General features: G+C 46.7%; 2 protein-coding genes across 3 annotated transcripts; one reads left to right on the top strand and one right to left on the bottom strand.

The window, feature by feature from the left end:
• Window positions 1-184: 184 nt before the first annotated feature.
• apc2 (APC regulator of WNT signaling pathway 2) lies at window positions 185-20,811 on the bottom strand. 2 transcript variants are annotated; one of them, XM_055508561.1, is made up of 14 exons: window positions 20,707-20,811; window positions 17,971-18,132; window positions 17,540-17,630; window positions 17,118-17,442; window positions 16,893-17,001; window positions 16,710-16,823; window positions 16,477-16,551; window positions 10,879-11,004; window positions 10,327-10,720; window positions 10,022-10,120; window positions 9,801-9,940; window positions 9,494-9,688; window positions 7,839-8,053; window positions 185-7,455 (listed from the first exon to the last, which is right to left on the bottom strand). In XM_055508561.1, exons 2-14 carry the CDS (start codon window positions 18,109-18,111, stop codon window positions 2,013-2,015), a joined length of 7,467 nt encoding a protein of 2,488 aa, XP_055364536.1. In that variant the 5' UTR covers window positions 18,112-18,132; window positions 20,707-20,811; the 3' UTR covers window positions 185-2,012. The 2 variants fall into 2 exon arrangements, with proteins under 2 accessions (XP_055364536.1, XP_029001832.1); XM_029145999.3 differs by having other exon boundaries at window positions 10,897-11,004.
• LOC114853082 (uncharacterized) lies at window positions 11,099-16,341 on the top strand. The gene is made up of 4 exons (XM_029146000.3): window positions 11,099-14,514; window positions 15,224-15,317; window positions 15,393-15,430; window positions 15,555-16,341. The coding sequence occupies exons 1-4, from the start codon at window positions 12,828-12,830 to the stop codon at window positions 16,109-16,111; spliced, it is 2,376 nt and encodes a 791-aa protein (XP_029001833.1). The 5' UTR covers window positions 11,099-12,827; the 3' UTR covers window positions 16,112-16,341.
• Window positions 20,812-22,644: the final 1,833 nt, after the last annotated feature.

The following is a 22,644-nucleotide window of genomic DNA, read 5'->3' as shown; positions in this document are numbered from 1 at the left end:
ATTGTTGATTAATGAAAACATTTATCGACCTCTGTTGTTTCCTAGTTTTACGTGGCACTGTCACATCTGTGGCCTTCTTCAGCTGCAGGTTCATCATTCAGTTGTGATGAGAGGTAAAATTCATTTGTACTAGTTTATTGATGTCATCATCCGTTACTGTTGTGCTCTAACCACCATCATCATGTTGAGTATCAGCAACGAAGTTTATTTATTCATCTGCAGGTTGACAGGAGATAAAAAGATTTTTGAGTTTGTGAAATGATTGAACAGAGCCAAATGTCTCCCTATGGACCCCAGAGCCTATTTCCCCCCATGCATTAGAGCCCTGTGGGGTTCTACCGGGGTCCGTAAGGATATTAAAACTGTGAAGCTAAAAATCGAAATGAAATAATTAGATTTTATTTTTGACTGTTTTATGCAACAAATGCTAAAGCTAAATTGTATTTTTTTAGTTTGTGTTTTATTGTGTGTTTTTCATCTCCTTTTCAGAGTGACACATTGGGATCCTCAGTTTAATCACAGCCTGAAGCTTAAACAGCTGCAGGTACAAACTGACTGCAGCCCCACGACTTCTGTTCTCTGCTGTATCGAGAATTGGTTAAATTGTCTTCTTTGACTGGTCTTTGTTTCGAGTGCAACTCACAGGTCTGGGTTCTGTAAAGAGCAGCAGATCTGTGGTGGGTCAAAGCAGCAGACCTCATTCCACAAACTCAAAAACAGACGTGTACAGTACATAATGGCTCCTATAAATATCATTGGTACAGTTCACTTGAGTACTTAAATGTGGCTTCTGAATGAATAAAATTCCAAAACTGGGTTTTATTCAAGACATGCTTTAGAAGTAGTGGCCTGGTTGTAGGCGAGTTCATTTCTAACCTTTGAGTACACTGAGCAATGACGGTACAACTACACAGGATAGTGGTCGACTTCTCATTTATAACTACTGTTACAGCAACACAGTTACGCAGATATCAGCACGTTTCTACACACCTGCCTGACCATCGCTTTGTGAAAGTGGCATTTTGTTTCCCAACAGATGACAGCAAGAACCTGAATCTAGTAGCAGACACAAATGTCATCACATTGGTGGGTTCACCTACACTGACAGTGACACTGAAGAGCATCCAGTGTGTCCAGTTTTGCCCACCAGGAAGCATTCAAGGTTTAGTAGGTTTGCACATTATTTACAATACTGGTTAAGAGCGAGTTCAGTGTGTGAAGCCGATGGAGAAGGACGATATTTACTATAATTTATCAGCAGCAATAGGAAACCGAGCCCAGTAGTTTTCAGGGCAACACTTTGCCTTCACATTAGTGAGCATGCGCCTTGTAGGCCTCACCACTGCTGGAGTCAGAATATTGAAGGCTCCTTAGACTATTCTTCTCTTACAATGAAAGGTTTCTGTGATGTCTGTGTTTCTTACTCCAAGGGAACAGTTTAAATTCTTTGTGAGGTGGACAGCATTTATTGGAAGGAAATTGTGCCCTGAACCCTCCGGGGCTCTGAGTGTAGCATATGCTCACAGTCTACCATGATCAGTTGCGTGCTGAAGCAAAGTGCCAAAGCTTTAATGTAGAGGAAGTAAAAAACTTTACATGCCAGAGGACGTATCAACAGTCAGCCACACTCTGTACCTTGTCAGGTAAGTGTCCAGCTGAGTTGTCATTCAGAGGGTTGCATAATGTGATCATGTCCAGGAGAACAACAGTGATTTGACTGGAGAACTACATGTAATCATCTATGCTTTATGTTTTCACTAAATTTCTACCAAGCAATGATTTTCTACAAATAGAAAAAGGTACAAAAAGATGCATTTTTATTTCGTGAGTGCATCTGTAAAAGTTTGTCAATGCCAGACCTTCAGGCCTGTCTCAATGCATATGTCCATCTGTAGGAGTGGAAGATGGAAGCTATGATCCATTCTGCTGCAAGTGGGAAAAGAAAATGGGGAAAGGTCTGTCGGCCTGCGTGTCAGGACCCAGTGAGGTCATCAGTGAATCCACTAGATGCTCTATGACTCACTTCTCTCTCCTGACTTCTCGCTCTTTGTGGCTGTGTGGCTTGGTGTGTGTTGCAGGATGCAGACCATAGGGCTAGGGGTATAGTTAAATGGAGTGACTCGGACAGCTTTGCTAGGCGATCCTTGACGGAAGTGTACCACCCCTGCCATGTGGCCATCTGATGCACCTGTGGACATGGTGCTGTGGCTCCTTAGAGAACCTTCAGACTCTCCATCTTGCATGTTGAGGAGAGTGAGTCTTGCTACTTCCTCTGAGATCACCGGAGCTGCTTCCATAGCTGGAGACATGCTCAAGTTGGTCTTGTTATTTGTAAAATCTTCTGTTTGCACTGTCGCATCACTTGTTTTGCGAGATGCTAGCAGTATGGTTGGCAGTTTTCCTGGGAGACCTGGTGTCTTAGGCTGTTCCCCATCAGGAGTAGGCACCAGAGGTAATGCATTGGCTGGCAGAGTGGTTTTTAAGATTTGATGTACATCCTCATCCCTGATCCTCCTCCAGGTGACTCTGTCATTTAACCGAGTGGATCTCTGCCCTTTTTTCTTGGTTTCATCCTCACTCTTTGCTCTTCCACTGGAATCAGAGGATGATGAGCGGAGGGAAGAACGGCTGGTCACTCGGCTGAGTATGTTTATAGTCGGCGATGATGCGTGACGTTTAAAGTTATCTCTGTCTTGGTGTTTGTAGGCTCCAGACGCTCTGCCAGGCCGGTTTCTCTGAGCCGCCCTGCAGGGGCTTTCTGAGCTAGTTCTCCTTGTTGGACGTTTCAAAGAGGGGTCCCTTTCGCTAGACGTTGCTCTGGTAGGGGTTGTAGCCTGCTTCTGTAAGCCATGCTCTGACTTCTGGGTGTGCTGTGCTTGGACTCTTCTTGGGGGTTGGACAACGGCTTTAAGTTCCTGGCAGCGTGATGAGCAGAGGAAGACAGCTGAGGCTCCAGGAACTGCTCTACGGGGAGATCCATTCTGGGATCCCTGCATGTTGCCTGCTGAGCCGTCGCGTCTCTTTGATTCCTTAATGAAAGTTAACTGTCTGAAAAATCCGTTACGATCAGACTCGCCACCACTTGAATGGACAGACGTCATTCTCATCAGGTCAAAACGGTTGCTGGGCAGCAACTTTTTTCCAGTGACATGACTGGTGTGCCTGCTGGTTGTTTGGTTAGTTACCAGTGGTGACAGAGGTCTGGGTTGCTTCACTGAATTCTGCATGAATGGGATCCGGACAGGTGACTTTTGAGTTTTAGGGGGTGGTGATTTTTCATTTTGATTTGCAAGAGATCGGCCTTTCCTTTCTGGGGGGCTGCTAGTCGTTATGATGTTCTTTTTCCGAGTGAATTGTTTTGTCTGGGTTGGGGTTATTGTCTTGTGTTGTTGATGCTTGGTTGGTGTCGAGCTTTGCGATGATCCAGAGGATGAGCTTTTTGGTATCCTTGGAGGTGGGGTGGAGCTCCTCTTTGGCAAAGACAGTTGCGTGTCCTGGGTATGGCCTAATCGATGAAGGCTCTTTGATCTGTGCTGGGCAAGGTTTGGATTTTTTGGAGCCTCTGTCTTGTTTGGTATTTTCCTGGGAGGAGGCCTTTGTGATGGTGCTGTGTCTTTTTGCGGTGTGTAGATCACTGTCCTTCCTCTGAAAACAACAGGTAGATTTGGAACAGGCTTGCGCTGCGCAAAGTCTAAAGGTTTATTTGCTTTCTTGTCTTTAGCAAACTTGCGTTCTTTCGGTGTAAAGCTGGATGTAGACATGAATGACAAGACTGATTCTGTGTCTTCAGAGGAAGACTTTGACGCCTGCAGCTCAGTGACCACACAGTTAGCACCTTCCTGTATAGCTCTCCATTCAACACTATTGAGATCTGAATCTTTATCCCACGCCATGTCATCACTGTCCATGTCCTCATCCATGTTCCACACCTCAGAGGCCTTTTGTTTCTGACTGCTCTCACCTTTCTTCTTCCTTGCAGCAAGTCTCCGTCTCTGTTTTGGCATGGCGGAGGTTATGCATTTCTGTAGGAGGTCATCCTCTGAGTCCATGCTCACAGAGCTGGGGGAGCTTGGTTCGTCATACTGGCTATTAATGGTCACAGGTCTTGTTTGTTGTTGTACCATATGCAGAGTTTTATTGTGTCTGTTTTTGTACAGTATTTGCTGGGCTGTAGATTTATTGTCCTCAAAGTCAGCGTCACTCAGGGAACTAAGAGAGGAGCTGAGTGAATAACATGCTGGAGATTCATCCTTTATCAGATTCTGTTTAATCCGATGAAAACCTCTGGACTTTGAATGGCTGTTATCAATCCTGCCAATATTGGTCATGCTCTGGGAGAGCGTGTTTCTGCCTGTATCACTGATGTGTTTTCTGCTTGTTGGTTTACAGGCTTCATCTCTTTCATTTTCATCATCATAGAAGTCGCTGATGTCTCCTGAAGAATGAAACACTGTATATACTTTCTGAAGCCCTGCATTGGGGTGACCTGTGCTGTGCGTTATGACAGGCAGATCCAGGTTCGGTACTGGGCTGTAACTTTGCCTCTTCTTTTGTTGAGACTGGTCAAGGTTTCTTTGGCTCGCCACTCTATCCGCCACCTCTTTGCTCTGCATCAGCACCCTCTGAGTGGGAATGACGTGTTTGGTGGTTCTGGTCATTTGGACCTCGGGTGGATGACTCACCCTGTTGTTTGGTTTGTGGAAGTGTGAGAATATTCTTAAGTCTTCGATCCTCTTTGCCTCATCGTTGAGCATTTCCTGTTTGCTCATCCCTGTAGCAGGGCAGTCCTTGGCCCCTTTGGCTTTAGCTGGATACTGAAGTGTTTCATCACTTAGCGATGTGGTACTAGAAAAGTTAACAGGTGTTCCCTCTGCAGAATCCGTGAAGGATGAATCATCAAACTTTGAGTCTTTCTGTGGAATAACAATTCTTCTTCCAGGATACATTTGGGTTTTACCATTGGGGAGCATCATGTACACTGGAAGGTGTATGGGTTTTCGCATCTGGGAATTGAGAATATGAGGCGGAATAGTCACCAGTGAAGGTCTGACTTTTCTGTACTTGGATGGCATTGCTGAGTTGATGCATTCTTTTAGAATTTCAATGTCATCGTCAGAGTTTCCCTCACTGTATCTCTCCCCGTGGTCGGGTCCTTGCTCATCCTCATCAGGGAAAGGGAGATGTTTGTCACTTTGCTGGAGTAGGGGGGTCAATTTGAGTTCCACATCTTTCTGTATGTAGTGCTCATGTAGAGGCAAAGCACTTAAGCTTGAAGCACAGGAGAAGTTCTCAGTGGGTTTTTCCACCGTGAAGTAGATCATAGTGTCTAGGTCTGGAGGGAGATTAAACCTCTCCTTGGAATCTGCGATCTCCATGAATTTTCGCAGGCTGTTTTCCCACTGACCAGCTACCCCTGTAGTCTGTATTTCTGGCCCATTTGAGTCGACGCAACAGGGAGTTTTACTTCGACTGGGAGGCATGGTTTGCCCCGGGCTGTCCGGAAGATCACTTGGGCTTATTGTTCCATCAATTATCTCACTGCATGGATCACTTTGAATGGAACTGGCAATAGACGGAGAATCAAAACTGCCCAGAGAACTGACTGAGCTACAACGACTCATGACCAGAGGTGTCTCGTGGATATAGTTCTCAGATGAACTAGATGGAGATTGATCTTCAACTATGGCTGGTGAAACCCCTCTAAGAAACATCTTTTCCTTTCTTGCAGGACATGGGATCTCGATGGGATCAGTCTCTTTGCTAGGGAGGGTTTTCAAATCTGTGACTAGCAGCTGGCTGTCACTCACATCCTCCAATGTTTCATCCTCTTCTGTTCTTTTTACCTCTTCTCCACCCTCCACTTCAATTATTTCTAACGAGGAGTCACTTTCTAACTCATTTTCACTTTGTCCGTCCAGTGCTCCATCACCAGATGAAAGGGAGGACAATGAACTGCAGCGAGAGAAGCAGATGGGGGTGTTTTCCACAGAGTATTTCTGGACTGTCTCCAGTGTGCCGATGGTGGGGCTTCTGGTGGATGTCATTGGAGAAAACTTTGTAATACTCCCTCCGGTCATCACAGTTGGTACCCATGCTTGTCTTCTCATAGCTTGGGCAGCCTGGACATTAATGGCTGTCTTTGCTACACCAAATTTGGCCACACTCTGAATGAGTGGCACTTGTTGATAGGAAGGAGAGAGTTTTATTGAAGTCATGCTCACATCAGAGGAGACTTTAGTTGACACACTGACAGGAGTATGTACAGCTTGATCCTGTTTTTTTTCTGTATCTGTATTGTTCAGTTCTATGGCTTTTACATCTCTGTTGTTCTCAGAATCTCTCTCTGGAATATCTTGCTGGTTAATGTGATTCATGACAATGTTGAGGTACTCTTGATGAGCCACCTTCAGATCCAGCTGGTTGGGTCGTTGGTGCACCATTAGAGCTCTGGGAGCAGGTTGCATCTGATCTCTGCTGCCACAATAACCATCACTGGTGCTGCCACTGTTCAGGCTGTCTGTTGAGACGCTTGTGTGTGCAGTTTTGAGGCGCAAGAGGGTGTGGGCTCTGCTGAGCCTTTCCCTGTGGGCAAAACTGCTCGTGTCAGAGAGACGACAGGGAGAACAGGATTTTGCTCGAGCTTCATTGAGTTCATCCAGTCCATAAGGCCAGTCTGCCAGGTGATCTTCTGAGCTAAGACTCAAACTGTCTTCAGAGGACGTATGCATTGTGATGTCCTCCACTAACCTGTCAATCTTGGCAACAGTGTTGGTGATCTTCTTTGCCAGCTTTTCTGCAGCAGCAGATACCACATCTTCTGTTTGTACATGTCTCTTCTCAACCACCGGAGGCGTCTCTATATCCCGCTCAGGTTCACTGTCTCTTTTACGAGGCTGGTTTTGCAGGACGTTTGAGTTAGTTAGAAACATGGAGAGCATAGAGAAGCTTCCCGTGTCTAGGCTGCTAGACATGTTGGGCCCCTCATCATCATCAAAACACCCAGAGTCTGATGCATAATCCTTCACCAGGCTCTCAATGTGCCGTAGGGGCTTGTTGAGGGTTATGTGCTTGGGGCTTTGTTTCTCCAGGGTATCAAAGGTCTCTGCCAGGTGCTTGGCATCCAGCTCTGCTTCTAGAGCCTTTTGTTTTCTCATATAGAGCGAGGGCATGCAAGAGCCAGGGGACACCACTGCAGTATCCTTATATTTTAATGGCCTGTTGGCAAGAAGGTTCCTTAATGCTGCAGCACTGCCCATGGCAATCATCTTGTGCTTTGAGTGAATGAGGTTTCGTAGCATGCTCACAGCTCCCAGGTCCCACAGCAGCTCCTGGTCTTTTGAACTTCGGGCTGAAAGGTTCCACAGAGTCCCACAGGCGTTGCTCACTATAGTCAGGCTGTGTGAGCGCAGGTGCTGCAGCAGAGTCTGGAGGCAGTTGTGGTCCCTGAGGATTTGCCTGTAAAGAAATAAAACAACCTGATAACTGTTCAGCAGATGTTCAGCAGTATGACTTACTGTACTGTAGGCTCAGGTGAACAACATCGCAGTGACTGGATGACAACCAACCAGTCATACAGCAATGTAGCTGAAGAAACGTCCAGTGGGGCAACTGGGCAATAAACGTGACCTTGACTGTGATAAGCTGCTTGTCACAAACATTGTGTCTGATAAAATTTTGCACTGATTTACAAAAGTACAAACAACATTTTGTTATGATGAAATAAACTGTTTCATTATAAACTGGTGTTTACGTTTGAGAAGCTTGCGGCTAGTAATAATCCATTACTTCTGTTAAACAAAGACAAACTAATGACCATCTTGGTTCTAGGGGAAGCTCACCTGTAGTCTTCTCGTGTGGCAACCAGGCTGGACACGTTTCGTAGGATTCCTCCCCCACTTTCAATAATGGCAAGTGAGTTGGTCTGACAGCGGTATGTCAACGTACTGACCAGAAAGCCTAGAGCACCATCCACTGCGCAGATGGCCACCTTGTTGTCAATGCTGTGAGCAGATAGGTTCCACAGAGCACTCAGAAGACTCTTCAAGGTTGATTCCTGGAAGAGCAGTGACAAATACATATATTATTTGGCCTACACAAACACTGCAGCATCAAAGTTACCCTGTCCTAAAAGCACAGCTCTGTTCCTTGACACAGTAGGTAATTGTACAGTAGCTGTTTCATGATTCAACATTCAAAAAACATTTGCTTTTCCCACTTGTGATTGCTCTCACAGATAGAAGTATTATCATATGCACTATGCATACATACTGTATGTATACAGTACACATATACATGCACACATGGACACTACTTTCTATGTACATACATATACGCATGTCCTATTATATATCCTTATTATCCCTATTATATACTTCACAGGTACAGTACAGGTGGACCGTTACAGACAGAGGAGTTGTACAGGCTGATGGCACCAGTAGGAAGGATCTCTGGTGGCTTTCTGTGGAGCAGCTACAGTAATACTGATCAGCCTCTGGCTGAAGGCGCTCCTCTGTCCAGCCACACTGTGTAGGGGTTGGGAGGCGTTGTCTAGGATAGAGAGGAGTTGGACCAGCATCCTCCTCTCAGCTACAGCATGTAGGGGGTTCAGCTCCATGTTCAAAGTTGTCTGAAGTTGTTCTAAAGTTAATTATTGCTGAAGAGCTAAAGTTTGATCTGATTTCATTGAACCATACATAAAATGTTCACCATTGATCATATTTGCTGCAGGTGGATCTGCTTTTGCAGGACCCCATGGATTCCTCCAAACATTTTTAATTGGCCCATAGCAAATTCCAATTCCAATTCCAAAATTTTGCCACAGCGCACTAAAAATGACAACATCAAAGAAACGCAAAAGAGCCATTTTGGAAGCTGTGTCATATACATTTGACAATATAGGACTTAAATAGGACATGTTATGTGGAGCTACAACGGATGGATGGCAAACGAACGGCCTCCTGGTGTGCGCCAAGGGGCAGGAGAGCGGAGGTGAGGCAGTTAAAGTGCACTGTATCATCCACCAAGAAGCTCTGAACAGTGGGGAACACTGTGAAACAGTAAACACAGTACGAGCACTCTATCGCAGAAAATGTCAAATGTTCTTAACATGAAATGTCATCAACATGTGAAGACATTGCCACAAACTGTCAGTTTTAGATCAGAGAATCATTCCTGTCGGTTAATGTTCAAAACGAAGCGTCTCTATGTAACACAGTTTTTTAAAGAATGCTGTATATTGAATAAGAAGATATTTTGTTATGCGAATAACCTCAGTGATATTTGATGAAGAATGAGTCAAACCTCAGGCATGTTCCCAGTTCTGACATGTCTTACCTCTAACTATAAAAAGGGCTGTTGTTTTTGAATCCGGTTCGATTTAACTGCGTCATACAGTATGTAATATGAAAACGTGTGCTCTCACTGTATGATGCTGGAGTTTCCGTCTACCTTAACCTCATCCATCCATTTCATCCACCTGCTGCTAAGTCGCTACCTTAGTGGCCTGCAGGGCGCAGGTCATCAGCGCCGACACACAGCCGATGTCTCTGAGGACTCTTTTGCTGCTGATGTCGGCTCGCCACGACAAGTTCCTCAAGATGCTGGAAACGACCTGGTGAAGCTCCTCGTTGTCTGTGGCCAGCTGGGCCACCAGAGCCTGCAGGGAGCTCTTCTTGGAGCACAGAGTGGCCTAGAGGATTCAGATTCACATTACTATTAGAATACTGGAAAAGAGCTGAGTTCACTAATGACAGGCCAGCAAACACAGTGTGTTAACAGCTCCTGCTCCGTCTGTCTCTGACCTTGTTGACGACGTCTCCGAAGGTGAGGTTAGTCAGCGCCATCCCCGCGTAGCGTCGCAGGGCTGTGTTGATGGGGTCGTTCTGCATGCTGTACATGTCCTGCTCCAGGTGGATCAGATCAGCCACCACCTGCAATCCACCTGCAAGACAGCACCAACCGTCAGCAACACAAGCTCAGAGGACTGTGTGAGCTGCTGCGGAAGTGTTGGGTTTCCACTAACCTAATTCATTCATGGCCCGTCTGTACTCCTCCTCAAAGGACAGCTTCATGATGGCGCACATGGCCTGGCAGATCTGCGGGTCCACAGGTTCAGGGATGTCTGCAGACAAAATTAAATGCTTGCTGTATGTGGGATTTGTTGGGTTTAGTTGTGTGAGGTTTTAAACCTTACTTTGTAAAGTGCCTTAAAATAACTTTGTTGTGATTTGGCGCTATATAAATAAAATTGAATTGAATTGAATTGAAAAGCGTCATAGGACCCAGCTGCAGTGTTGGGTCGTGACAGCTCAGTAAAACAGATCTTACCAAGGGTTTTGGTTCCTCCAGGTGAGGGTGTCCCAGCGTGGCTCTCGATCCAGTCCCAGCCGCTGTCACAGTAGGTCCGGATCTGCTCCAGCATGTGCAGGACCCTCATCTCCCTGCGGGCCTGGCCCTCGTCCTGCTGAGAGTAGATGATGTTGTGGAGCGCCGCACTGGCTCTGGACTTGGCCTCGCGGCTGCAGGTGCCTGGGACCGTCTCCCCTAGACCACCCCCGCCACCCGTAGCTTCATGCAGGATCTGCACCAGCAGAGGGACGCAGCCAGACTTCCGCATGGCGATGCAGCTGTCCTGAGAGCTGGACAGAGCCAACAGAGTGCGGGACAGCTCCTCCTTGTCTCTGTTAGCGAGCATGGAGAGCAGCCAGAACACCATCTCCACCTGTGAAAGGGAGACGGGTCACAGCTGATGAGTCCAGCTGTTCATGCTCAGTCCTTTCTGTGTCATGGTGCTTTCTACAAAGGTAAACAAATAGTAAATCTTCCACATCCAACATGAATGTTGTCTTTGTATCTGAAACATGTTGGATTAACTTGTACCCGGCTCAGCTTTGGTACCTTGCTGCCTCCGTCTGCAGGAGCATCTGTTCCAGCTGCTGCAGAGGTTGAAGAGGATGCTGGGTTGATGTCTGGTTCTCCAGCAGGAGGCTTCTCAGCTCCAGTCAGCTGCACAGAGAGGAGGAGGATGAACAACATTCATCTTGGAGAAAGTCCTGAAACATTATGAGATCTTGTGTCTCCAATTCAAAGAGAATAACTCAGAAATGAAAAGAAAAGCTGAGAGATGCTTCTAATTTCATCAAGTTTAGCTAAAACATCTGCTGAAAATAATTCCCTTTAATTCAAAATAATCAATGAACAACATATAAGTAGTTTTTCTACTCCTAATCAAAACAGTCAGAAATGTCTTGACATAATTGAGTGGGACCAAAACCATTGCAGAACTGCTGTGATAAGAAAACCAGATGGTCCTACTGCATCAGACTGTCCAGCTTCTTGATAAGTAACCATGAAACCTTCGGGGAATCGTTCAGTAGCAGCTCACACACACAATAAACCTCATTTGGATTCACACACTGAAATCCTCTGAGAGCCAATTGAAAGCTTTCATCCCCCATCTCCATCCCGTCCCCATGGTAACGCCATGGGTGTAATGTGTGCGCTTTAGAACCAGAGACTGTCTGCAGACAAAGAGGTGACTATGTGTGTGAAATGTGAATGTCCTCCCTGCTGCTTGTGTTCCAGAGCAATTTACTGGTGGATCACACTTATTCTAATGCTGAATGTTTAGCTTAAAGCTAATCCTGCGTGTTTGTTGGTAAAGGGTGATTCGGTTTATCGATCGGAGGTCAGAACCATGAGGTGTCTTCTCTCTAACACATCTTCACACTTTTCTTCACACTATTTTCTGAAGTGAGCAGAGCAGAGAAAAGATAGAGACACTCGCTCTCTTTATGTCAGGAAAGCCAGCTCATGCCAGCGCTGCAGCCTGGAGACAGCCAATCACGGCGCTGCTCAGGCTTCCCTGCATAGCAACGAGCCGGAGATGGAGACAGGCATCGCAGACAGGAGGGGGGGCCCCGCGGCTTAGTGGGGCCGCAACCAGAACCAGATGAGTCTAGAGGCGGAGAGCTACTGTCTTACGTGACTGGTCCAGTCCAGCAGCTGCAGTTCTCTGGGGTTTAACTCAGTTCAGTGCAGTGTCTCAGACACTAGTCTGTCTCATGGTTATGGCTTCGGCAAAATGCTGTGATGAAAGTATTACTTCAGCTAAAAGCCTATGGCCACCAAACTCCAGGTCAAGTTCTGCTTCACACTCTCTCCAAGAATAAGAATAAGAAAAGCTTGGGGGAAACTATCTGAGGCCAGTATGGCCACAAACTAAATGAAGAAGCAAAGAGACAGGCTGGCACAATAAACTAAATAAGAAAGCTGAGTATCTAGTTTAGGACCAGTCTGAAGCTGATGTCAGAGCAGGTGAAGCTGTAGGTTCACATGCTGCTTCTTCAGCTGTCCTGCAGCTCATTAACCATGTCTTGGTCTGGACTCCACAGAGCTCGTCAGTCTGTGAGCAGCCAAGCGTCTCCTCCGCTGACAGAGCAAAATATGGAGACAAACTGGTCGAACCAGAAACAGAAGACACAGAGACGCAGGTTCCAGCCGGCTCTGATCCGTCGACACCTTTGCTTGGACGCTTGAACTCACATACGTGGAAGAAGCGCAACGCTCCGACAGAACTGAACTGGGACCAGATTTGCTTTGGACAAGCCTGAACCGGAATGGGAACGTTACAGAGGAACTTGACTTCAAATCTCAGAGCTGACGTCTTTGTTTGCCGTGTTCAGAGGATTCAGAGGTTGTGGACACATAATTGACATGTATGTGACTTCTTTTTCCTGTGTTCAGTATTACATTTAACACCTCACTGTTGATCATAGCAGACATGAATTAAAGAAGCCTTTTACAGCAAAGGACAGAGGAAACTGAGAATGAGTCTAGTCCTGAAAGACTTTACAGTGTGTCCGCAGAAGGACAATTTAATGAGTGAAGAAGAAGACTGTCCTCAGACGGAGCGAAGGACGCTCCACCCCCTGACTCTCCTGAAAGACGACCTGCTGAAGGCTTTCAAGACGCAACATGAAGCTCTTAAACCAGAGAAAAGGGTTGACCACCTGAGCCTCTTCAAAGACGACCTCAATCACTTTAAAGATGATCTTTCCAATCTTTTCAGATTTGGTCTTTCAGTGGAAAAAGAGAAAAAGAAAGACTCCAAAATAGCAGTTGTGACAGACGGAGACAACAGCAAATGTTTAAGGAAAGAGGAACAACTAGACTGGGGTTTTAGGGAAACTCTGTCACAGCAGAACAAAGACAGCGGCACAGGAGACGGACTGAATCAGCCTGAGCTTATCGGACTGGGTCCAAATTCATCGGAACCGACTCAGGAGAGGCTGAATCCAGGAAGAACCACGTGCATTTCCTGTCAAACAACCGGTTTCAATTATCTGGATCACGCTGGGTCAAATCCGTCTCTGACTGGAGAGTTGGACAATTGCAGCAGCAACTTTCACCAAAAAGAGGACAAAGACACAGATAATGGGATGAAAGATCAGAAAAGGACAGAAACACCTGGAGACGACCCGTCCACTCAGACAGAGGAGAAACCCTGCATCAGTGTCCTGAAGCTTCTGAAAGAGGACGTCAGCTTCAGCTTGTCCAGAGACGGCACAGATCAGCCAGCAGAGACATCGCTCAGCTGCCTGAGCCAGAAACGACAAGAACACTTTACATTCAAACGTACAAAGCAGAAAGACGAGGAAGACAAAATAGAAGTCCTGAAATCTGAAAGGAAAGATGATCCCTTGAAAAATCTGTTCAAGAAAGACCAAAATACTGGTATAACTTTGGCAAACAGAGGGGAAGTTCTGACAGAGAGGAAAGAGGAACAACCACTCTGTGGTTTTAAGCAAAGCCTATCAGAGCTCGACAAAGACAAGACTGAGAGAAGCAACAACAATAAAAGCAGGAGAAATGAAGCAAAGGACAGCGTCCCGGACACAAGCACACCCCAGGACAATTCAGGAATCTGTGACATGATGGATGCATCCAGCAGGGCCCCAGGCTTGTTCAAGGCTCTGTTCAGGAGAGAGCAAATGCCCGTAATGACTCCTGACGAAGCAGACACCAGTCAGCGGGTTCACAGCGAGGAACAGCTGGACCGTCCCCCCACGCAAACTCCGTCACAGCAGAACCGATACAACAACCAAACGAATCCAAATGCATCAGAGGCAGGTTTCCCTCAAACACCACAAGCAGGAAGGATGATGTCTAGAACCAAAACAGCTGTGGCTGTAGAGGCACCTTCACTCGACAACAACCACAGAGATTCTGAAAACCAGGGGGGAATGACGATCAGCTCCCTGACTCTGCTTAAGGAGGACTTTCATCACTTCAGAAACGATCTACTCAGCGTATTTAGATTCGGACTTTCGAAGGACAAAGACAACAAGGAAGACTCGTCCAAAGCACAAAAGCTTGTTGGGAGAAATGGTAAACTGGACTTTGGTCATAGAATAAACTTCCCAGAGCAGAACAAGGAGACATTCATCACTGAAACCAGGAATCATGCCATGACGGACACAACAGATCCATCGGACCCAGAACTGTCACACAGAGGTGGGTTATTAGAAACACCGGCATTATGTGGAGCTTTTTTCTCTGTTGCTTTCAAAATGTAATTAAGTAAAAAAAATGTATTATTATATATGTGACTATATACAGTACGTACTGTATATATGTATATAACTTCATATATATAGAGAGAAAGAGAATGAGCGAGCCAAGATCCTGTGGGACTTCTAGGTACAAACAGACAGAATGGTAATGGCGAACCAACCAGACATTGTGGTGGTGGGCAACGAACAGAGGAAAGCCGTAGTGGTGGATGTGGCAATACCAAGCGATGGCAACATCAGGAAAAAGGAACATGAGAAACTAGAGAAATACCAAGGGCTCAGAGAAGAACTGGAGAAGGCTTGGAAGGTGAAGGCCACAGTGGTGCCTGTGGTGATCGGAGCACTGGGGGCAGTGACCCCCAAACTGGAGGAGTGGCTACAACAGATCCCTGGAAAAACATCCGAAATCTCAGTCCAGAAAAGTGCAGTCCTAGGAACAGCAAGGATACTGCGCAGAACCCTCAAGCTCCCTGGCCTCTGGTAGAGGACCCGAGCTTGGAAAGTGGACGAGACCATATAGAAATAAACTGAAAGGGCAAAAGTAAATGATGGACCTGGAGGTTCTGACATAAGATGACACTAAACCCAAGGTTAGAATGTCACACACATTCTCAACCTTAGCTAATGAGTTCCACACTTTGTGTTTCAAGTTCGGTTCCCGGTAGCCGACGAACCAAAGGTCGCTACAGACGTCGGGCCTTCGCCTGGCGTCAGCCTGTTCAGTCCTAGACGCAACGCCATGGGGTGAGATGGGTCCGACCTGCCGGTTCTGATGTAACACATGGTACCTGAGAGACTGACACGTGTTTCCTTTTGCAGGTCTCAGTTAGGAGAAGATCTGTGGTCACCGAAGAACTGTAAGACCAGGCTCCCTGCATGGAGCGTTAGGTTTCACGCCAGTAAACGTCATACAAAAATACAGACTTCATTTAAATAGATAAAGCCAGTTATTCATCTAATAACTTCTTTTGCTCCTCTTAGTTGCCACCTATTTGACCTTTGACCCCAACACTGCCAACTCTGAGCTCCATCTCAGCGATGGCAACAGGAGAGCGACGCGGATGTGGTCAGACCAGCGACCTTCGGATCACCCGGAGCGCTTCCTGCATTGCCCTCAGGTCCTGTGCAGGGAGGGGCTGCTGGACTCGGTGTACTGGGAGGCAGAGTGGAGCGGCGGCGCAGACATCGGCCTCGCCTACAACAGCATCTCCAGAGATGGAGACACCAAGCGCTGCCTGCTGGGACACAACACTCAGTCCTGGAGCCTGGAGTGCTCAGAGGGAAGCTACACCCCGAGCTACAACGGAAGGAGGCTCCGGTCCGTCTCACCTCAGCCCTTCACACGGAGAGTCGGGGTTCACCTGGACTGGTCTGCAGGAACTCTGTCCTTCTACTGCGTCTCTCAGGACGCCATGGTCCTCCTCCACACCTTCACCTCCACCTTCACTGAGCCTCTGTACGCTGCCTTTTGGATCTGGGCCTACGAAGGCTCAGTGTTGCTGCGTCAGGTGGAGCTTGCATGGGAGCGACTCCAGTGAAGCCTACCACAACCACTGTAACAAACACTGGTGTTACGTCGACATAGTGGTCGAAGGAACCGTGAAGAACCTGCAGCAGCTGACCTGGAGTCAGCAAGACCTGGACCGACTCTGACCACCAGGGGCCTTCGTAGAGCCTACAACCTGCTTTTATGGTCTCTTTCTGATTTGTGTTTTGCTTCTTAATTTTACATTTTTATTAAATTGACATTTTCAAAATGTCTCTCAAATTGTATTTTGCTCATTTTTTAAATCTTAAAGCTGTCTCTGCTTTGCACATAGATTATAAACATGGATTATGGATTAGATTACTGTACATTCTGTGGTTCGTGTGTGTGTGTGTGTGTGTGTGTGTGTGTGTCGACCTGTAGCTGACTCTCCTGATTCCCCCGAGCCTCCTGCAGCTCCTTCTCCAGCTGCTCCAATCGAGCAACACGCATCTACAGCACACACACACACACACACACACACACACACACACACACACACACACACACACACACACACACACACACACACACACATAGGGTTCTGTTGTGGTCCTGTTTGTTCTCCACACCCTTACTGTATATGAATCAGTCCTTTTCCAGTTTCTCACCTGAGTCCTCTGAACCATCTCGTCACTGGTACCGAATCGTTCCTCCATCACAGACTGAACCTGTTGAGCTTCAAACTCTAGCTGCTGCCGGATCAGATCCATCTGCAGAGAGAACTAGAGACACAACTGATGTCAGCCTGCTGCTGTAGAACCGAGACAGCATCTCATCACAGTGACTCTCACCGTGTCGATCTGAGGCAGCTGGGCCAGTTTCTGAGATAGCGCCTCCAGCTGGCTGAAGTACCAGCAGCGCTCCCTCTCCTCGCGGTCGATCTGCCCCAGCAGCAGGTTCCTAGGGACACATCACGCCTTAGTGCTGGGCTCAGTCTAAGAAGCCACGCTGCTCCTTAGTCAAGCGGTGCCACCATTTGTCCAGGTACGTTTAAAGCTGACATTCATGCTCCTCACCGCTCCTTGTACAGCTCCTCCAGGTGATGGTCGCTCAGTCGTCCATCAGCGCCACTGATCACAGCCGTTTTCGGTGGAGCTCCGTCCAGAAAATGATGCGGCAGCACGACGGCAGCGGCCTCGCCCCTGGACGCGCTCTGACGGGACGAAGGTCTGAGCGGACTCCTGGCTCTGCTCACTGGCGCCACCGAGGAGGAGGACGGTGGCAGAGCCAGACGGTCCTCCACGTCGGAGCCCTCAACCCCGAGCAGGCTGCTGGGCAGCAGACGGAGGTTGTGGGGCTGGTGTTTGAGTTCGTAGTAGTTGGTGAGGTCCATGTGAAGCTCTGAGGAGAACAATTGAGTGATCACAACAGCCGCTCAGACTCATCTGACTCCACCGAGAGCAGACTAATTAGTTGACTGCTTAGTGGATTCATTGACCTTTGAGCTGGTGCAGCACGTCGCTCCTCCCCGACGACGCCAGGGTTCCTGCCTCCTGCTCCAGCTTGCTCTGCAGCTGCTTCAGTACCTCCTGCATGAAGACAAGGGACAGTCAGAAAACTAAACACGAGGATCCAGAACCAGTTCAAGTCACTGAGCGACGGAACCACAGCAACAGTTGGTTCGGGTTATTTGTCACTACTCACAATAACAAAGCTCAGATACAGCATCTACTGATGAGAGTGAAACAAAACCGGTCACACGTGGTCACACATGAGCGTTGATGATTTGTGTTCAGCTTTGGGTCTGACCTCACAGGTTCACCAGGGTTTCCTTCGTGTTTTAGGGAAGTTCATGCTTCCTTACTTCGTCCGTCTTGGACTTTGTTTCCCCACATGCTGATCACTGAGGAGCTGCTTTAGCAGACTGACCTTCATGCCGAACGTCTCCGTCTCCAGCTTTGACAGGTGGTGGGAATTATCCTCCAGCTCCCTCCTCAGGTGGGAGTTCTCCTTACGGAGCGCCTCCACCTGGTGGGCCAGCTGGTCGTAGGAAGCCATGGCGTTGGCCATCTTCAGACCCTGCGACGCCCCCTGCAGGAAGAAGCACAGCAGGAGGTGGTGACTTCACCACAGCCGGCACTCAAATCCAACACGCTTCTGACAGGCCACAGTAAGGGGACGTGTAACGAGTCGTCCTCTGTCACATACTGTAACAGTGCGAATCGAAGTCTCTTGCATAAGAGGTTCAAGCCTCCTCTCTTCTGATCCAGAATTGGAGATGACATTAGTTTTTCCACTCTTTTTGTTCTCAGGCTCGACTGGACCTGGACTAATGAGTCTGCACGTTCTCACACTGCCCTTTATCCTGTGACCTTCAGTACAAACACCTCAGGCTACAGGACTATTTCTAAGGTTTCTGCTCAGCTCAGCAGATCTGGAGTCAATGTTCCAAAGGTCACAGCTGCATTGATTATGAGGCAATGACCCAGAGGATTGTGGGTAGGAACAGGATGATTGAGTGACAAACAAGATTCACAATTTGATCTAATGAAGATGATATTGTCCATGTTTTATTTTATTTATTAAAATGCAGCTGATGGACTATGTAGCTCAAACCTGGAGTTCTTTACTATTTCCTGGATCACAGAGCCCCACCAGTGACATATTGTGATAGCTTTTTCTTCCTTACAGTATGTCGTCTCTGCCTCACATACACAAACCAAAGCTTGCTGGGTAAAAATGCAGCTTTTGACAGTGAGTGCTAATGGAGCTGGTTAATGATGCAGTTACCATAGAAACAACACGTGTGACCTACATACAGTATGTGACGACGGCATGGAGGAATGAAACAGGAGCATCAAAGGCACAAAGAGAAAGGAAGGACACAAACAAAGCTGCCGATGAGACATACATACAGATACTGTACATGAAAGACCCCCCTGTTCCCAACTGTGACCTGTGACCTCTGACCCCTGACCTGTGTTTGGGCAGAGTGCTCCTCTGGGATCTAGCTTTAGTTTTTCTCTGGTGAATCTTCACATGTTGCATCTTTAAACAAAGACAAAATGGATCACTCTCATCCTGCTCCTCCCCCAACTCTCTCCCTCCTCTGACACTCTGGTTACCGTGGCAACCGTATCCTCCAGGCTATAAAGAGAAGGAGGCGCAGGGGAAAATGGCGTATCTTCCGCCCCCGCGTTGTGATTCATGCAGCTCTAACTGCACCAGGTCCAGTTATGGTTGTACTTGTGCTGGTTGAGCCAGACAGAGACGTTGACATGAACCGATATAAATTTGAACAACGGTGACAATGATGGAGCAGAGCCGGTCCTACCACAGCCTGAATGTCAGAGGGGCTGAAACATCTGGAGGAAAAAGGAGTTTCACTGGTTACAAGCGTTGCTGGAGCCAGGACCCAGACAAAGAAGATAAAGGCACAGACACATCAGAACCGACAGAAAACTGTGGCCCAGAAATTTCTGTAACATTAAGGTTCATCCTATTTAACATTTACTTGTTTTGATCCACTGCTCAGCCTCTACAAATATTGGACTGATCCAGTTTCAGTGACCAACAAAACACAGACCCTATGCTCATCTTCCAGATGATGCCAACATCTGTTAGTTCTGACCCAGTGTTCTAAATGATCATCACGTGAGACAGACAGACAGACAGACAGACAGACAGACAGACAGACAGACAGACAGACAGACAGACAGAGTCTCCACGTTTTGTTTTATGTTTCCTGTTCTGTTGATCAGCTGATCACCATCTGTCTCCAATTGCTGGTCCAACCATTGAACCCTCTGCTGATGTTCTCCTGCTGTTTCATCAGCTCTCTGGTTGGATATGAGTCATTTGGATTTATTGTTCTGTGCTGACCTGCTTCGTGTGTGACAGACCATGTTAACAAAATGGATCAATTGACTGTGAGGACAGAGGTCGTTGGGATCTGCTTCTACTGACACTGACAGCAGAGCTGCAGGCAACACCTGATAATAAGAGACAATGATTCCTCCAAAAAGCCTGCTTTATCACAAATCACTGTTCTCCAAGTCAAAGCCGCAAAAGAACCAAAGAAACAAACAAACAGCGTGAAACCCAACAAGCTCAAGACCAAAACAGGACCAGCAGCACTAGAAAACAAACACGCTGGACCCACAGGAACGAGCTCAGTGTTACAGCAGATTCACTGAACATCTGAAGATGCATCTTTCTTCTATTTCTCTTCTTCTTTTTACATTTGGCCTCTGAAATGTTTTTGCTGCTGCTGCTTTTCTGACGACATCTATGATTCATCAGCTCCTTCACCCTCCTCATCCTCATCCCCCATCCTTCAGCCCTCTGCCTGTATGATGGAGAAAACATCCTCCCATCCCCCAAAATCCGCAGCAATGACAGATCAGCTGCAGGTGATGGAAATGCAGCTTTTAAGCTAAAATCTGACCAGTTCTAAATGCGGACTGGTTGTTCTCAATACCAACTAATCACACAGCCTTTGTGTCTTTATGCGCAGCGTTTAATGGAGGTGGGTCGAACTGGAATGAGCCAGGCTGAGAAATGCAAAGAGCGTCAACACGGAATCTGTTCTCCCGCATTATTGTGAAAAAAAGAAGCTCAATTTGATGGTAAAACAAAAAAAGAACGAGAGGTCGGTTTCCTTACCTCATGACGGTAAAGCTGAAGATCACTGAGAGAGAGGGAGAGAGAGATGGAGTCAGGGAGGGAGGGAGGAAGTCAGTGAAGGGTGAGGGAGACATGGCGGGAGGGAGGGGTTAGAGATGGAGGGACGGGTAGATGGAGGGAGGGGTGAGGGAGGGAACTGATAGTTCGGAGCAGAGACGTTGGTGTGGCTGGCTGCAGTACCACTCGTGTCCACTAGAGAGAAGACAAGTGATTGTGCTTCGTTCACGTTCAAGTCAAGTAAATGCCAGCTTCGCTGAAACTAGAGGGAACTGCTGAAACATACAATAATCAAACATCACAATCAGTTCGGTTCATTGTGCAGGTGAACGACCTGGGTCAGACCATCTCATAACCCGCTTTACTGGCCTTGTTTTTTTCAACCAACAGAACTGATTTAAAATAATCTATGGGCAGAACTGGGTAGTTACATTTACCCAGCTACATGTACCTGAGTAGTTTTTAATGCAGTTATATGAGTAATTATACTGAGCCATATTTTTTTGCTTTTACTTGAGTAGAGTTGTGAAGAATCGCAGCACTGTTACCGTAACTATCGTACGAATCGCGCACCTCGAATATAACGACGGCTCAATTGACCACGGAAAAGCAGACAGCGGCTCATTTGGCTCATTTGACCGCGGTCGTTTGTGGCTGTGTCGTGGATTTTGTTATTTCGTTATATTTTTACTCACTTATATTATATTTTTACTCATCTATTTTTTGTCATTAATTTTATTTTATTATTTGGAATTTCTGCATTTTGACAGGTTGCAGTGCTTACATAATTTCTAAAAAAAAACAACTAAATAAATAAAATCGGACATCACGATGAACAAGTTACTCAGTACTTGAGTATTCTTTTTACTCAATACTTTTTTACTATTACTTCAGTAATATTATTTTGAAGTAAATCTAAGTAAATAAATCTACTCGAGTACAATTTTTGGTTACGCTACCCACCTCTGTCTATGGGAAAAGAGTCGAATCCACAGAAAAACTGGCGTGGTTCGTACATGTCTCTGATAAAGGAGGATTTACAATTAGATTAAGAGGAGTATGAAATATTACTAATATTACTGCTCAGTGCAATTATTTGTGTAATCAAACCTAAAAAAAGAAAAAATTGAGTTTTTGTAAAATAAATAAATCATCATCATCACTATCATCACTGTAGGTGCAGACAAACTGAACTCAATTTATTATTTGCAAGAATGAAACTTCTGATCGGCTCATCTGGCCTGTTCTATTTTTCTCTTCACGTGTCTAAGTGAAACTGATCGACATGAAAATTTTTACTCTGGAGGCTGAGAAAAGTGGTTAAAACCTGAAGATACCAGGCGACCCTTCAAAATAAAGATGTCAACACAGTTCGTTTGCTCGTTCAGTTGTTCTTTAGTTTGCTGCTCAACGGCAAAATAATAACTGTCAACGTGACATTATAACTAATAATGCCTAGATTAATTTTTCACATCAGTAGATTTTGAACCCCTGAGTCGTTTAATGGTTCGAACTGGCAATTGAATCGAGGCTTTTATCTTGAAAAACAACCGAGAGGGAGAGTCCGTAGCCAGCGGGTGAGGCGAGGAAGAGGGGGAGGAGGGGTGTGTGCTGATCAGCAGCAGGTCTGATGATGATGATGATGATGATGATGATGATGATGATGATGATGATGATGATAGTCAGATGGCGCAGGTTCGGGTTGCTGTCAGCCCATCCGGAGTAGACGGATTTTCCATGGAGACGGTAAGTCCATCACACCGGCCCGGTGCTGCCGCAGCTCCCTGTTCAGTGCTGTGCGTGTGCGAGCGTCAGGCTCATTAACAAGGTCTGAGGAAATAACGAATCAGGTTGAACAAAGCGGTAGGATGTTTGTCCAGCGTCGTGATCTGAAACTCTGATATGAGCATCAGATTAGAA

The sequence above is a fragment of the Betta splendens genome, chromosome 4, assembly GCF_900634795.4.
Source record: "Betta splendens chromosome 4, fBetSpl5.4, whole genome shotgun sequence".
In the NCBI taxonomy this organism is placed as follows: Eukaryota; Metazoa; Chordata; class Actinopteri; order Anabantiformes; family Osphronemidae; genus Betta; species Betta splendens.
The sequence above is the reverse complement of the archived record's forward strand: the minus strand, read 5'-3'. Positions and strand labels throughout refer to the sequence as shown.